The sequence below is a fragment of the Vanellus vanellus genome (genome assembly GCF_965231255.1).
Source record: "Vanellus vanellus genome assembly, chromosome: Z".
Lineage (NCBI taxonomy): Eukaryota > Metazoa > Chordata > Aves > Charadriiformes > Charadriidae > Vanellus > Vanellus vanellus.
In genome coordinates this window covers 4,443,976-4,460,876 of record NC_138908.1, presented here as the reverse complement: position 1 = coordinate 4,460,876, position 16,901 = coordinate 4,443,976, and the positions used below count along the sequence as shown (strand labels likewise).

At 36.9% G+C, this 16,901-nt stretch overlaps 1 protein-coding gene across 13 annotated transcripts in view; it reads right to left on the bottom strand.

The window, feature by feature from the left end:
* The window catches only part of MEF2C (myocyte enhancer factor 2C), a 142,245-nt gene that overhangs the window by 71,741 nt on the left and 53,603 nt on the right, over positions 1-16,901 (bottom strand). For 9 of the 13 annotated variants that reach the window (XM_082497085.1, XM_082497076.1, XM_082497073.1 and 6 more), the window contains one exon: positions 9,300-9,497. In XM_082497085.1, the coding sequence (XP_082353211.1) occupies positions 9,300-9,353 (54 nt within the window). In that variant the 5' untranslated portion in view covers positions 9,354-9,497. Of the gene's footprint in view, positions 1-9,299; positions 9,498-13,033; positions 13,142-16,901 lie in introns of those variants that run through there. The other 4 variants (XM_082497078.1, XM_082497081.1, XM_082497084.1 and 1 more) reach the window with 2 other exon arrangements.

Genomic DNA, 16,901 nt, shown 5'->3' with positions numbered 1-16,901 from the left:
GTCCTTCTCTTGTGGGGGTATAATATTTTATAATTAAAGTGTGAGAATTGGGGAGAACGAAAGTGGAGCGGAGGGAGGAAGTGGAACAGATAAGAGGCCAGCATTCACGTGTCTTTAAAATCTTTTTAAGCATGTGTATCTAAAACACAAGGTTTGAAACACTGACATATTTTCTAAATGTTTTTATGAGGTGTTTTTATGCATAGTTTTATATGTATTGCGAAAAGAGCAATGTGCAGAGTAGAATCATAGAATCATAGAATCATAGAATCATAGGGTTGGAAGGGACGTCTGGAGATCATCTAGTCCAACCCCCCTGCCAGAGCAGGGCCACCTTAGAGCAGGTTGCACAGGAACGCGTCCAGGCGGGTTTGGAATGTCTCCAGAGATGGAGACTCCACCACCTCCCTGGGCAGCCTGTGCAAGTGTTCTACCACCCTCAAGGTAAAGAAGTTCCTCCTCATGTTTAGGTGGAACTTCCTATACTCAAGTTTGTGCGCGTTACCTCTTGTCCTGTCACTGGGCACCACCGAAAAGAGCCTGGCCCCATTCTCCTGGCACCCACCCTTTAAGTATTTATAAGCATGGATCAGGTCCCCCCTCAACCGTCTTTTTTCCAGGCTAAAGAGACCCAATTCCCACAGTCTTTCTTCAGAAGAGAGGTGTTCCAGTCCCCTAATCATCTTGGTAGCCCTATGCTGCACCCTCTCCAGCAGTTCCTGTCCTTCTTGACCCGGGGAGCCCAGAACTGGACACAGTACTCCAGGTGCGGCCTCACCAGGGCAGAGTAGAGGCAGAGTAGGCTGAAACATACCAAAAAATAACCTAATTCCATCCTTTCATATTAATTGAAAACCCAGTAGTCTACTACTATTTGTCTTAGCGCTATGGTTATTTTACTTATCTAAATGTTATTTTTTAAAAAAATTAAGAGCCAAACTGCCCTCATAACAGGAACGGTGGTACTGAGAAGGCAGGTGACTAAAGCCTGCAGTATTTTCGTATATGAAGAATGCTGGTGACTTTATAGGCTGTAAGCAAATCAGATGCTGCTCCCAAGTATTGGGAAAACTAAAAAAAAAAACCCCAACAGCGAAGTAGCCAGCTTCCAACTTCCTTGATATAAATCAAAGCGAGCTTTTTATGTATTTTGGATGAAATTCTGACTAAAGGTGAAGCCCACTGTATGTGCTAAAGGAAAGGCATTGACAAAAGAGGATTTTTAAAAGGACGTTTTTCCACTTCAACTCTGGCTGTTCTTCAATACCATGGAAACACCTCTCAACTAGCTCTTCATGCATAAAGCCACAAGAGTCTTCTGAGAGATGGTTCATGGACTAGTCATTGCCATGTCTGCAAGTGGGGCTGTAGACAGCCTGAATTCAAGTGTGCATATCACACACTGTGATATGCTCCACTTAGAGGGTAATTTGGCCCAGAGAGCAGACTCGCTTAATTGCTAGTAGGTAAAACTTACTTAAACTAAATAAACTAGAAGGTAATGTTGCTTGGTTGCAAGCATAAATTCTTTCATGTGCTGAAATTTCAATTTAAATGCTTATATGTGTAAACGGTGATAGTGGCCACTGGTAATAGTCTTTATTTAGCTAAATTTATAACAACAATTATATGCTTCTTATAGATGTTAGTACATCAGTGGAGGAACAGAAGCAGCCATAAATACTCCCATTTAATGACTACAGCCTTCAGGATACATTATTTGTCTTTGTCACAATGTAGTCTTTATTTCTTTCTGTATTTTTTGGTGGCAGTTGGTTTGGGATTATTTTATTTTATTTTTATTTTTAATTCATGTCCTTCTAGTACTTTTTCTGAAATCTCTCGCACTCTGAGAGCCTTAGTCACAACAGCACTCTGTATTTGTCACTAACAGTCACAGCATATGTGCTAACATTTTATGTTTTCAAAGTAGCAGTCCTGTGATCTCTCAAGCAATTCAGTCCAGCCAGTGGCAAAATATCAGTGTTCTCCTTATGTCTTCCTATCCTGATTATAAAGATATATAGCTGCTGACATAGGAAAATGAGAGAAATGGGGAATTTGCACATAATCCTTCCCATATACATTTCCTGCCATTAAATGTGTATGAGTGACTAGAGAAAATCAGGGACCACTGATGCACAGAAGTATCCGATACAGTCACTGCCTGGTCAAGAAGAAATATTGTTCTGTTTGTCCTTATTTCATCTGGAATGTCTAAGTCTCTGACTCGGGGACTACAGCCAGCATGGTAGATACGATATGTGTGACAAATAGAAGGTACTATGTGGGCAATCTCCCTAACCTCAAACATAACAAATTCAAGTTGGCCATGTGCAAACCAATGAGCTCTTGACTAAAATGTCACCGCCAGGCACCTAGTCCCACCATATTTTGAAACCCCAGATAACTACTGGAAAGGCAAGAGTTCTTGTCATATTCTCTCTTCCCCTTCCTCCTATTTGATTTCTGTTTGGATCTGATTGTCTTATGAAGAGGCACGGCTGCAAGAAGCTTTACCATAACCCTCAGTGGGACTGGGAAGCAGCACCAGTGCAGGACTCGCTCTAGACAAACCTTCCTTTGTGCAATAGCTGGGCATGAGATATTAAATGAAAGACCCTTTAAAGAGCAGTGAAGGACCTTCAGCAGTCTGCTTCCATGTTCCTATAACCCTCCAGCATAATTTACAGGGATGAGACAGCAGTGATTTATGTTGGTAAAAGAGCTATTGTCCTGGAAAGCCTCGAGCATATCGAGCTACAACTTGCTGAATAGTCCAGATAGAGAGGAGTTCTAAGCAGGATGCCCTAAAATTACAGCTATAACAAATAAAATGTTCATGATCAATCCGTATAAAGAGGAATGTTTTGTACTTGTGTGTTACTCCCCATTTTTAGCATATTAGTACATAAATAAACGATCAAACACTTAAAATAGTGATATTATTCAGTCTGCCCAAGTTTGACACATGATGGTGGGTCTCTCGTACAAATTTTTTCTTTGCAAGTAAACAGAGGAGGGATAATTGGAACATGTGTTAATTAACAGATGATATAGCAACTCAGAAATTAGTAGGTTAGGCAGTATCAATATGCTTCCCACTTTAACTTACAAATGAAGGTCTAAAAGCAGACAGGGATGCAAGGATAATAATGGTTAATCTCTGACACTTCATTTCCTTTTGTTGAATCAGAGAGATAAGATTAAGTCTATTATATATAGATGTACAGATACATACGTATTTTAGGCAAAAAAACATCACCTCTATCAAAAACACAGTAGCTAATACAATATACAAGAAAACCGACTTCTTTTTTTCAATATGCTATCACCAGTTCTGGCAGGTACAAATAGATGTTTAGGGTAAAAAACATGTTTACTAGTTCTGTGCTGCTAAAATGTTCATAAGGTAAAGGTCAAAGAATATTTCATTCCCTGCTGAGCAAATGGTCAGGAAGCACATTTGTCTGCATTTCCTGTCATAACAGGAAGAGTGTAACTTCTTCCTCTCCACAATGGCTTCGGTTCTGCTTCCCACCTCCAGCTCTTTCTCCCCCAGGGCTTTCCAAACCATTCCTTGCAAGACATCAAGATTGTGCCTGTGTCTGCACTGGTTTTCAGCTCTGCTGTGTTGGCAGATGCCTCATTCACTACTGCACTCTCTTTACTTAGGCTTCTTGCTCACACTTCAAATTAAAAGTAATTTGACCTAAATATTTACCTTATGCTAATTCACTCTAAATTATGCTCAGAACATACATGCTTGTAATACAAGCACACTTAACCTTAAATATAATACATTCTAGAAATTCATGGTTCAGTTGAGCAGCTCTCCTAAAACTTTAGTTCTCAGGTAGTCTGGCATAACGTGTGAAGTGTTGCCAGAGTTGTACAGATCACTGCAATTTAGGAGTCATGAAAACTTCGGCTGTATTCTTTGCTTACAGAAACCTAACTTTACTTCTGAAAAAAACCTAAAACAAAACAGCACCAGGGACTAACTGTAATGCTATATTCCAAGTATATGTCTTATTGTGTGCAATTTAATCTAAGCAGGAGAAGGAAGTAAAATATGTAAAAAATAAAAAGCATGTGATGTTTAAGACAAAGGTTCATTGAACAGAATGATGCTTAGTTGCATAGTTAAGCAGTTATGTTTTCATATGAAAACATTTCCCTGGGGGAAAAAAGGCACAAAAGCTCAGATCTTGGATAAAATGAAGACACCCCATGAGGGAAGACTGAAAATATCAGGAAATTGGTGGAAAAAAAGTTTTCTATCTGTCTAACTTGTGCTCATTTTAGCACTAATATGCAAGGCTCTTCTCTCTTTCTTCAGAGGAGTTACTGATTCAGCTGGTAGTCTCTTACTCTTTCCTTTTAAATAGAGCTGAAACACAGATAAAAATAGATACACGAGGCTGAAATTAGTTTTGAAACTAGCAGCACTAGGTATCGAAGTCAGTAGAACAAATCTAGGTCTTCCTGCAAACGGTCATTTCCCTCCAGGATATTCTTCCCCTGCCCCATAACCTCACTTTACTTATCTGCTTTAATTTGTTCTCTATTGAGCTGATAACTGCAGTAAGTCTTGGTTTATAGCTTTACACATTTGCTGGAATCAAAGAATGATGAAGTCTGTGCACAAAAAAGTTCAACAGCAAATGTTTGTTGCTGTTGTACCCTGTAGAATTGCACAGACGTGATACTTTAAAAAGAGTGTCTACTATTTAAGCACCTTAATACTGAAGTGTATATTTCCTATGGTATTTAATAACACTTAAGCTCCCAGCAGCTCATTACAAATTGAAAGAGATGTTTTAAACAGTATGCAGAATCATTAGCTAAGCTCAACTCAGTTTTAACTGTGAATCTGACAAAGGCATGCTTCACAAGCAGCAAAAAAAAATGCAGAACTAATGAGCAAGATGATCAGGGGGATAAAAAATGGTGGATGGCCATATAAGACTTGATATTTCTTAATACTAACTAGAAAAAACAGTGGATTAAAAGTAAGAGGGTGTTCCAGACCCGATATCAAAATGCCATTGGGTCAATATGCCCTCTTTCCTGGGTCAATGTATCTCTGGCTTTAGCTCACAGACCGTGGATTTAATGAGATATTTTGTAAGTGACCTTGTATAACAGTAATACAATATTGTTTAGGTCATTACACCTGTTTATTTTAGGCCAGGGTAGCCCTGCCTGGGCTGTTGAAAAGAAAGTTTCAGATGATCCCAGTCTACAGAAAACCACAAAAGGCCCTCGTCAAAACTAATAAAATATTTCAAGCAGATGAATAACAAACAGAAAAGATACAGGGACTCTTCTGAGGTGGACAAATGCAATTTTTCCTTTGTGCATTGATCATAACAGAGCTTCATTAAGAAAACATGAAAATAAAGTTCACCCATGTTTTTGCAAATGCCCTTCCTCTTTTCTTCTTTTTTTTTTTTTTTTAAACAATGGAGAATTCTTCTCGGCAGCCTTCTCCAATCTGTCCAACTGAAATTTCTGCACAAAGAACTTGTCACAGTCAGAAGCTTCCAACATCAGATGTCAGTGCCAATGTTTTTGGCTATTGGTTCTATTGGTGGTGCAACTAATATCATGTACGCAGTCTACTCGAACAGACTGTCGACAAGGCTACCACGTTCTCATGAGCCTGAGCAACACTACCAGAGATTCGTTCCACATTTATGAAGACTGTATTATCCAGCGTTGCAATAATAAAAATAAAGTCTCTGGTCACGTCGTCTTATAACACAGTTCTTTTGAGAATTTTCATTTCCATTTAGTATCATGATGGTAACTAAACTACACAAATAAATACACATTTACTCTAGCCCTAGCAGTTATTCATACCCCTTCTCCCTGTGGCTTAAAGCAGAGTGAAAGGGAATTTTTCAGATAGGCTTTTCTGAAACTTTCACAACCAAAGAGAATTTGTAATCATACAGAAGATTCAAACATCCTTGCCACCTTTGTCACCGCATGGTAACTATGAGGGCTCGGGAAATACAGCCAACTGGCAGCCCACATGAAACAACATTAAATTAATGGCTCCTCCTAGTTAAAAGCCTGAATTCTGCACTCACTTAAGTCAATGACAGAGCTCTTATGCAGTCCAGAATAAAAGGACTGGGCCTCTAACGTCTAGGTTGCAGTAGTTTTCCTCTTACTTACCCCAAAATGTCAAAGTTTCAAATAGTTTTTGGAAAAGTGTAGATCATATCCCCATATTGCACATTTCTCTGAGATTTGCAGACAGACATCTGATTCTGAACAGCTTCAACTTACATTTATTACCAGTATGGTCACTAAAGTACACAAATCCAACCAACTAGACTTGCTCAAAAGAAATCTTCTTGAAGGGAGGTCAGCACTATTTTTGTCTTTCCCAATCCATTCATACAAGCACTTTGGACAGTAGGGGAGTCTCCTACCGTAGCGGACAGTAGTGTGGAAGAAAAAAGCTGTTCTACCAACAGAACAAATACTCCATTCAACGGTTAACGTAAATAGCTAGTCAGGACACTGAGCAAAAGTGGAAAAGCAATGACAAAAATCACCCTCCACAGACCTTGTAACAACTTAAACCCTTTTCAATACACCCTTTTATCCAAACAGATTCACCCTTGCAGTGAGAGAGGGCAGAAGAATTAAACTATTGCTGTATCCCCTCGTTCGATACGTGTTCCAACCTATTTTTCCCTGCATGTGCTGTCCTGCAGAGAACTTATGTGCTTGAAAACAGCTGGGGATGCACTATTCATGTGTGTCACATTCCCATCTAACATGCCTTGTGTTGTGAAACCACATTGAGTTTGAATATAAGCAACAAGACGACAGTTTCAAGTCAACAGATTTGCTGCTGTTTTTGCCAACATCTTTCGGTAAGGCAGTAAGAGGGAAAAGAAAACCATCTTGTAAACTGAATAGTCCTCTATCCATGTAAATGGAGCTACAAATAAGCTTTGTGGAGCCATACTTCAGCTGTTATCTTCATTTTATTAATCAAAAACTTTTAACGCCCCCCCTTTTTTTTTCTCGGTGCAATCTTTTCATCTTTTCTATGCATTCACATATTCAAATGTCATCAAACAAAAAAATAATACAAGAATATAAACCAATTACTATTTTAAGACTACTGGAAGTGTGTAAGTTAAAAAACAAACTGATGCAGCTTCACTGAAGCAGTGATAGTTCATGGAATATATTATAAGAAACAGTAAGGCTTGTGAAAGGGTACTTCTCATACAAATGGTTAAAAGAACTATCAGCTACTAGTGAAAATCCAATTGTATTTAATCATATATACATTAAAAACCCTGATCCCACAGTCCAAGTGACTCAATGGAAATCTTTTCATTGGCTTCACTGAGCTTTAAATCAGGGCACTAAATGCAAAGAGGATAAAACCAATAGAAACACTTTCTAAATTATGTTTCAATATATTAGTAGAAATGAGAAGTAGAAACAAGCCAATTATGCTATGTGGAGGGTAAAATGTAATGTAAATCTATACCTTCAGCCTCACAGTGACTAATCAACATGATGAATATTACCAAAGACAACAAAAGATAAATTCTTTCTTCACTAACACTACAGTTGTTAGGATTCCAGTGTTATAGTTTTATTCATAATTATTAATTCTGAAAGCTGGTGCTAGAGGTGTTGAAACTACAGTGAATGAATTGAGAGACTAGCTTTCTTAATTTTTTAAAGTAAATTTAGCCTCTTGAAAGTTAACTCTTTGACAAATTGGGGATTAAGTTCTCCATAAATCCTGTATTTGAGTAAGCAACTTGACACTGAAGGTATTGTATAAACTGATGTTACTAATGGCAAAAATTTTGTAGTATCATTTACAAAATAATTCACATTCACTTCAAATAAAAGCCATGGTAGTATGTGAAAGTTCCAAACAACTACTGTCTTAATGTTTAATGATAAATTCAGTTCAATATTTCAAATCCAATTTTGATTCCAACATATAGAGCAATTAAAATAAATATGATGGTGGTTTTACATTGATAGAATTACAGCTTTTTGGCTTGGCCCACAGCAATAGGCAACCTTTAGGGAAAATGCAAAATGTATCCATCATAAATATAATTTTGCTGATTTTCTGCTGTGGAGAACACAAGTGAGTACTAACACTACAGAATTTAAAAATTCTGGGAAAGCATATTTGAAGAGTATAACTTGTTGTTATGCCTAGGCTGAGTTTTTTAAGGCTTTATAACATCCTTGAAGACTAACAACATAATCACTTCTTAAAAAACGATTTGAATATATGAAGAAAGTTACAGATCAAATGAATAGAACTAGTATATTAATAGTAATGCAGTGTCAAGTTCTTAAAAAAGACCTACTGAAGATTACTCCAAAATGACAGTCGTGTATGAAGAACACTAATCATGGTGTTAAATAATTGTTGTTTCAACAAAACATCCATCCGTTTACATCAAATGTAAACAGCAGCAGCTTTTCACTGATTTCATTTTAAGATGCCAATTGTTGAATTTTATTTTTCTGAAAACAGGAAAGCAGTTTCTCTAATTTATGACCATATTTTAACTGGCAGAGATAGCATTGATAATATCTGACAGCCACTCAGCTATTTTATCTAACGTAGTGATAATAATTAATTAACCCGTCCTGCTGGACCTATTTAGCCATAGCAACAGTAACAGAGACTTTGTTTCATAACTACAGCATGACAACATTATTGTATGTGGGTTTTAGAACGTGTTAGGCTATTCAAATTCTTTTTAAAATTCAGGCAGGAAAAGATGAGATTTTTTTACGTAGTAGTGTCGTTTTATATGGGAGGTAAAGATAAAAACACTGCAAACATGTAGAAACAAAAATTTGGATCTATGAATTTAAATGCAAGTCCTCCTGCAAATAAACTGATATTATAATAGCTCACAAAATACAGTACTGAAGGCCTGTATCCTGTAACAACTTGCAGATGTGCTTAACCATGTATACTACACGCTGAAGTCAAAGCGAGCGCAGAGGGGCCCCAAAGTAGAGCACAGACATCAGTCTTTGTAGAATCAAGGCCTCAAGTAATAAATTCCTAACTACGTGTGTTACTAGACTTGAAAAAACTGCGTGTGAGGTTTCTGGTTGTTTCCAAAAGTACTTTTTCTTTGATAGTCCATACATTGTGTATATGTATACATATATGTACGTACATGTATATGGACACAAAGTTATCAACTTTTCAATCACCTAGGAGAATAATTCACCTTAGAAATATACTATGATGTTTTGCTACTCACCTGTCTGTTACGTTCATCCATAATCCTTGTAATCTGAATCTTTTTTCTCCCCATAGTCCCCGTTTTTTTTCCTCTCCTTCTTCCTTAAAATTATGTATTTTTCCCTTCTCTTGTCTTCCTCTTTCCCGTTTCCTCAAAACAAACCTCCTTCTTCAGCACTTGCACTACTCAGTTCACAGACTCCTGCATCCGTTCCTGCTAAACACAGAAAGGAAATCAAATGTTATTAGAAAATTGATAACTAGATGAAAGTTAATATATGGAGCTGACCAAGCATCCTTATTACAATTTAGTGTACAAGTAAATTATAGTAAAAATTTACTGCATCTATAAAGTAAGTAATGCATTTAGAAATAATAACTTAATTGGAAGGCTTCTTTTTATGAACAAACCCACCAATGTATCAAGACATGAAGAAAAGGACTGAAAAACACATTGCCAAAACTTTAACAGAATTAGGTGTCTCTAGTTTTAAATATCACTCACTGCTCTAATATGAAAAATTACCTAAATCAGAGAGTTAATGAACCTTTCTGTACCTATGTATGCTAAGTAGGCCAGCTAATTCATTTCTGAAAGGGAAAACAATCTTGTGTTTTGACAGCAGAGGTGATAATGTCCCTCATTATGCAAAGAGGATGGACTTTTATTAAAGTGTTACTTGATATATGAGAGATGTCACTTACTTTAAATCCAAAATTTTTAACCTTATTCTTTAAGAATACATATTAGTGCAAATATTACTCAAGATACTTGGAAAAAAAAAGAACAGTAGTGCATTTTCTTTCGTTTTGATTTCAATATAAATTCTAAGAGGTTCTGACAAATGATTTATAACTAGCAAATACGTATATCTTTTCTTATAAAAATTCTTGCACCAAAAGCCAAGCTATATAGCAGAGAATAACAGGGACAGATGATAATTTAAGAATGCTTTGAAAAATATTTTCACAGTTTTACTAATGCACCAATACTAAGTCCCTAAACTTTACAATACTGGTTCTATTGCAAAATTACGGACACTTAGATGCAGTATTTAAAAATACATAACACGGTAGACATTCAGTATTTCACAAAATGTCACAAATCAGAAAATTAATTTCTATTGTATGCAAAGTATTTTTAGCAATAAAAGACTTGACAGAAATAGAATACATAAATTATGTCCAGCCTAGTACTAAAGTAAAAAATGCAATTTTTCCCCTTTTTAACCTTCGCTTACTCTATTTTTTTACGTACATATTTTGAACAGAACAGCACAGGGTTCATTTAAATACAGAAGAGAAAAATCTTAACAAGATTCGCGTAAATGGATTTTTAAAAGTTTTTATGTTAGATCCATAGTGTATTAAAAGTATTGCCTTGGAAATAAAAAAAATTAGTAATTTTAGAACAGAGGCTGGTGTTTCCTTATTTATTTTAAGCTCATAGTCTCGCAGCCAACCTGATCGATTCTCACAATATGTTACATAACACTAAGCCGATGTCCTGGCCATTTAATCCATTATTTGGCTCTGATTCAAAGCTACTGAGGTAGAAAAGCTAGACCTCACTCATTCTGATCTTCGATGCTCTCTTGGTTTCCTTTGCATACATGAAACTTTAAGCTGCTCAAGTGTTTTATCCCTCTAAGAAAAAAATAAGTTAACAAATAAGCAGTCAGTCTGAGTTTTCTAACTAGCCACTATGACATAATTAATCTGCTGGGCAAAACAAATTTTCAGGTATAATACTTATTAGCTTTCTGTACATGAATGCCTTTTTACATTATTTGCTAGGCCTAAATCATTACCGTAATGCAGAACATGGAACAATTCGTATTGCCGATATAATAAAGTGTAAAGGCTGCAAAACTTTTTTGCTGCTTTTTACTTCTTTGAGAACAGTTCAGCTTCTCACTGCTTGCTTAAAAAGACACAGAAGTGCTTGATCATATTTACAACAAAAAATAGAAGTCCAAACCTTTGAAATAAATAAAGTTGTTTAAATGTATTTATAAAACTTTTTTCCCCAACAAAGCCAGGAGACAGTCTTATCTGATATTCACTGTTGACAAACAAACCCAGCCTATTTTTAGAAACCGTTTTAGATTTCCTCAGACTGGGTTTCTTTCCTGTTTTTCCTATAGCCTTACCTCGGATACAAAGAGCAAGTTAGAATGGTGTTTCCCATGCACATGCAGGACCCAAAGGAGTCTAACAGGCTTTCTCTGTAACAGTAAGCCAATACGCTAATCCACAGCAAATGCATATGGAACAATTTCCTTTCCTTTCATTCAGCTGAAGCCAGTGGCACTATCGGCTTACAGCACTACGCCTGCCTAAGCTCTTATTCACTGCAAGGTGGAAGGTCAGGGTGGACAGATTAGAGCAGTGGTGACAGGTTAGCAAGGATGAGAGCTGCTCTGCAGATCAAGATGCTGATGCTGAGCGAGTTCAGAAAAAAATCACTGAATACGGAGAAAATCTACCAGGAAGGACAAAAATCTTAGTGGAGGAGCAATATGTTGAGTCCCTCCCACACACTTCTCAGTTCCACATTTGAGACCAGTCTTCGAACAACAGGAGCTTTTATAGGCAGTTTAAAGTCAGAATACTTAAAACTCCTATGATCTATACAAAATTATCTTAAAGTAATTCATGCAACATTTGATGAGCGGAATTATGTTCTTCATTACCTGTACTAATCCACTAACTACACCAGTTTTAAGTGGAAAAACAGAGGTGCAGGAAAATAAAGTTGATGGGGAACAAGGAAGATTTTGTCATTAAATATTATCATACAATCTGAGAGAACCTGAAGGAGAAGACAGGACGTGTTAGGTCATATGTATCCAACATACAATTTGCAAGAAACATAATTTTGCTTCAACAGGCAGTGTGTTAAGTTTTCTTGCCCTGATGAAAAAAAATCTCTCGCCTGTTTGCTTTTGCTCGCCAGCCTAATTTCAAACAAAAGCTTTTCAGTTTTTCTAGCACATTTATTTCCTTTTTTTTAAAAAATAATTTCTGCTATTTTTACTACTACTAGAAACAAATTGGGAATGCTGTGGTATTCTTTATATCTGTCTTACTCTTTTACACACATATATATATCAGCACATACTGCTTCACATGCTATTCTTATTACGTGTTTGCCTATAGTTCTATTCATTTCATTAGTATATACACTTGCACACGTACCTATTTAAAGAAGATAGCTGGACTGATTCCAAATCAATTAGATTCAGATGAGTAAATCAAGGCATCTGATTCAAGGGCTATAACCTTCAAAGGCTGGTGACTTCCAAGTCAAACAGAACGTAAAGAACTCTGGAGAGCAACAAATCCCCATGGCTGCTTTAGGAGTTCACCAGTGTTCTCAACACTTTTGGAAAGATCTTGCAGGATTAAATATTACAAATTAAGTATTTAAAGTTCCCCTTAACTGATAAATTGTATTTCCCTAGCACTAACAAAGCACACTAGCAAGAAAAGCTGAAGGTACTACAAAACTCAAATAGTACTACAGGCTTTCATTATCCAAGAGAATCTAAAAAAGAACTTAAAGTAATTCCAGAATCTTTGTTGAAGTAACTCTCCACATAAAAGAAGCCTTCCAACTTAATGACATGGTTACATGCAAACAACTTGCACTTAAAGAAACACATAGTTACATGCTATGGTGTTACAGTCTTCAGCATTTTTTCTTTTTGCAAACCCAAACATAAAAAAAAAAAAAATCAGACTGCTTACAAAAAGAGGAACTTCATTTTTGGCGGGCTTCTGTTCACTATATGATTTGGCAGAGGCAGTGGTAGCTGACAGAAGATTGATCTGAGCCTTGAGAAGGGAAAAGAGCTAATGGACTAATGCAGCAGATCACCGGACCGCTCCTGTCTCTTTCGTACATTCACACGCAGACATACACGCAGGCGTGCACATACACACACACACATGCACACCCGCTATCCCTCCTCTGCAGCACAGAAGAATCTTGATAGAATGGCAGGAAACACGCACAGAGTGGTCAGGGAAGGATATGATGTCAGCAACCACGAACAATAAAAGGTGTAAAGGTGCTTCCTTCCCTAAACTGTTCCAGAAGTGCAAAATGGGAACCAAAACTCTCCACTTCCTTCTCCGAGCAGAACTGTCTGAATCTGCTCTGCTGCAACACCCCAGACAGAGAGTTCTTTGAACAGTCACACCAGGGGCAATACGGAGTATCAAAACAGGAGAGTCAAAATATTTAATTTATAAACAAGAAGGCAGCCAGAGAAAAACTAAGTTAAAATGTGCTAGGGTTTAGCATTTTCACGGTCGCTTTACAAAAGAAACAAACTTGCCATAAAGATGTCCCTGTTCCATTTAAGCAGCTTGCATTCTGAGTGGACTAATTAGGTTAGAACCAGAGAACGAAATCGAATTTTTTTATTATCCTGATGTAAGGAAGCAAACAAAAAAATAATGCTGTCCCCATTCTCCTACCATTTTACATTGACAAATAAAAGTAACTTCAAAGATCTATGAAATCTTTTTATGCAAGTCTGTTTACTCAAAAGTTTTGAATCAGAACCTAAAAATCTAAATGTATCGAGTAAGAATACATCAGCTACTTTTCTGACGAAAAATTGGTTGCAAAAACTGCAACATAACCATGAAAATCCACAGCGGGGAACACGTATTCAAATAAAATGGTCACTGAAATGTTTTCTCTAAAAGCCCTAGCTGACTATGTGCCATATACAGACAAAGGCAGCCACACAGTGCAGAAACAGCTGGGCACACTGCATCGAATAAAGGCTCTGATCATTTTGAGTATGCCACCTTGAGCTGGATAAAGCTGAAAGAAATCCAGAAAAGGGTGAAAGTAATGACCTACTCTCGTGTTATCTGACTGAGATCAACTGACATCAAAGATAGAAGTGATCCTTCACATTTAATGTGGTTTGGTTGCATGGTCATTAGAGAAGACACAGTTTGGGCCATTACAGAAAGGTTATGATAAAATTATATGTGTCATCACCACGGTAAAGCAGAAATGGCATGATCTCCAGTATGGTTATCCAGGCAGAAAGCCACGCAACAAATGAATCTGAGTCATCTTAAGGTTTCAAACATCTGTCCACAACACTCTGAGTTAGAAATTAAACATAACCTACATTTATGTGTTTTGATCTTATGGCCAGGCTGCCACATGAAAAGACTGGAAGGGAGTTTGTCTCGATCTACTAAATTTAACTCTCAAGAGATCATGCATTTTGTTACACGAAGTATGAAACAAACATTTAAGCCATAATGGATATAATGTAACACATGGAATACTAGAGACTGCTAGAGAAAGTGTACGTCAAACTGAAAAAGGCTGTACATAAAGACAATATTTGTAATTTTTAACTACAAAAGCTTATTCATCTTTTCATTTATCTAACCTGATTCATGGCATGAGTTTAATTTATAACAGAGAACAATTCAAGGGCAATGAAGTTCTGCATCAGGGATGGAATAAAATGTTTATAATCTTGCAAACTGCAAAACCATTGCCTACGTTTAAGTTGTTAATTAAAATTTTTAGAGAAAACTTGTATCATTTTATCTGAATTAATATTTCACTAATTTTACTACTGATTTTTAAAGCATATGCTGAATTTGTAAGATTCCCTATTCCAACTGATATTCCATTTATTTATTTATTTGTAAAGGATAGCAGAATGTGTTTATTTTTAAGTCTGAGCTTCAGAACATATATCTTATTTGCTTTTCACATTTATATGTTAACATATTCCCATTACACTGACAATATAGCAATGAACTGCAGAAAATTCCTTTCTTTCAGCCTAGTTATTGTCTTGTAATCCATACTATTATTTGTATGCCTAGGAGGAAGAGATATGAGAATATCCAGAACTGCAAATTTTTTTGAATTTGGAGTTAAACAGTTCTGAAAACTAGTAAGAATACTTCATCTCCCTTGAATCAGAGAACCGTATTCACTGTAGCTTACAACTCAAATTCAGTACCAAGTTATCTCACAGAGCAAGAACTTGTGCAACGTGGGTGGAAGAGCTTCACTTGCTGTTGTTTTTCAAATTTCCCCTGAAAAGTTTTTTTGGGCAAACTAAGTACCATTGCCAAAACAGTGGAGAAGATGGTACTTCCAAATAGTAGTCCTACTTCATTATGCCACAAACCCTGCTTTTCAAAAGACTGAGCTATCCAGATGTGGAATATCTAGCCTGTAGCCACCTATCACTTGAAGCTGATCCATGCCTACAGGAAAAGGAAAGGAGTGACTTCCGCTTACCTTCCAGAGGATGTGCTGAGAGTTGTCCACCAGGCACAGTGAAGGAGGATTTTCTGAACAGTACATACGTATTATACCAAACCTGGACGTGCTGATAAAGATCCATGATAGGAGGCCAAAGGCCTTCCAAGTGATTGTGGAATTTGCCACAGATGGCGAGTCATTCCTTGCAGCGGTCCACCAAAAGAGGAAGCAACCACCGGCAATCTAGATGAAAACTGATTGCCTTGCAGCCCAGTAAGAAGAGATATGTGCCTGCTACGCTTGATGAACAAAGGAAGACTTGGCTAATTTACAACATTTTTGAAGAACAGATGAAGAATAATATATGATTTGTAAAGCAAAAATCCAGAAGGTAATGCATATTTTAAGGAAAGCAATTAAGTGAAACGCTAGTATACTAAAAAACATACCTATGAAAAGTTGCTTTTAAATCTGCAATGACTAGCAGGTGATATTTCAGTGTCTACCCATCACCCACTTGAAAAAAAATGGAAAGCAAATAGTTTGAAGAAAAAGTTTGCAGGTTTATGATTAGGTTCATGATGTACCTTTGGCAGCTGGATATGAACAATGTGAGTCTGACCAATAAACATGGAATAAGACCCTTGAAGTGCTTGGGAGACTTGCTCAAGCGTAACAGTTTATTGAATCAGACAAGCTAATAATACAAGGGAAAAAATAAAGGACTGAAAACTGAATCATGTAATTGGTCTGAAATGGAGACAGTGACTAGGGATGGGAACCTGTCTGAAAATGGAGTAGGAAAATTGGACTGCTGCAATTTCACCTAGGAGTCTCGATAGTTTTGAGATAATAATTTGATTTGGATTACATTATAGTTAATAGGCATGCAATAAATATAAGGAAAGGTGTTTCACAAATTCAGTCTGTCATTTAATGAGCTGGAGGAGAAGGGGAAGCATTTCAGCAGTCAAAGAGAGAATGATTTACCGCTTTGTGTGTTGAAAAGGTGTCTTGGAACTACTCTGATCCTGGCTGAGCTATATTTACAGTCATCTTTCATACCACATAAGATACTAGAGCTTACAGTTTGGGAGCAGTCTTACACACAAAGGACTTTGGAGAGTGCTGGCTTATTCCAGAAAAAGCCTAAGATCTCTAGAGTTAAGTCACTGCATCACCTGAAAGCAGTCTCTGGTTGTGGTTACATCTAGATTTACAGATTAGTTACTAGCTTTCGTATGTGAGGAAGTCTGTGGTGAGGAACATAAATCCCCACAACGGCTTTTAAGAATCAGGGATAATTCCAGGTATTATTGGAAAAAGCTATGTACTGCAATATCAAATCACAGG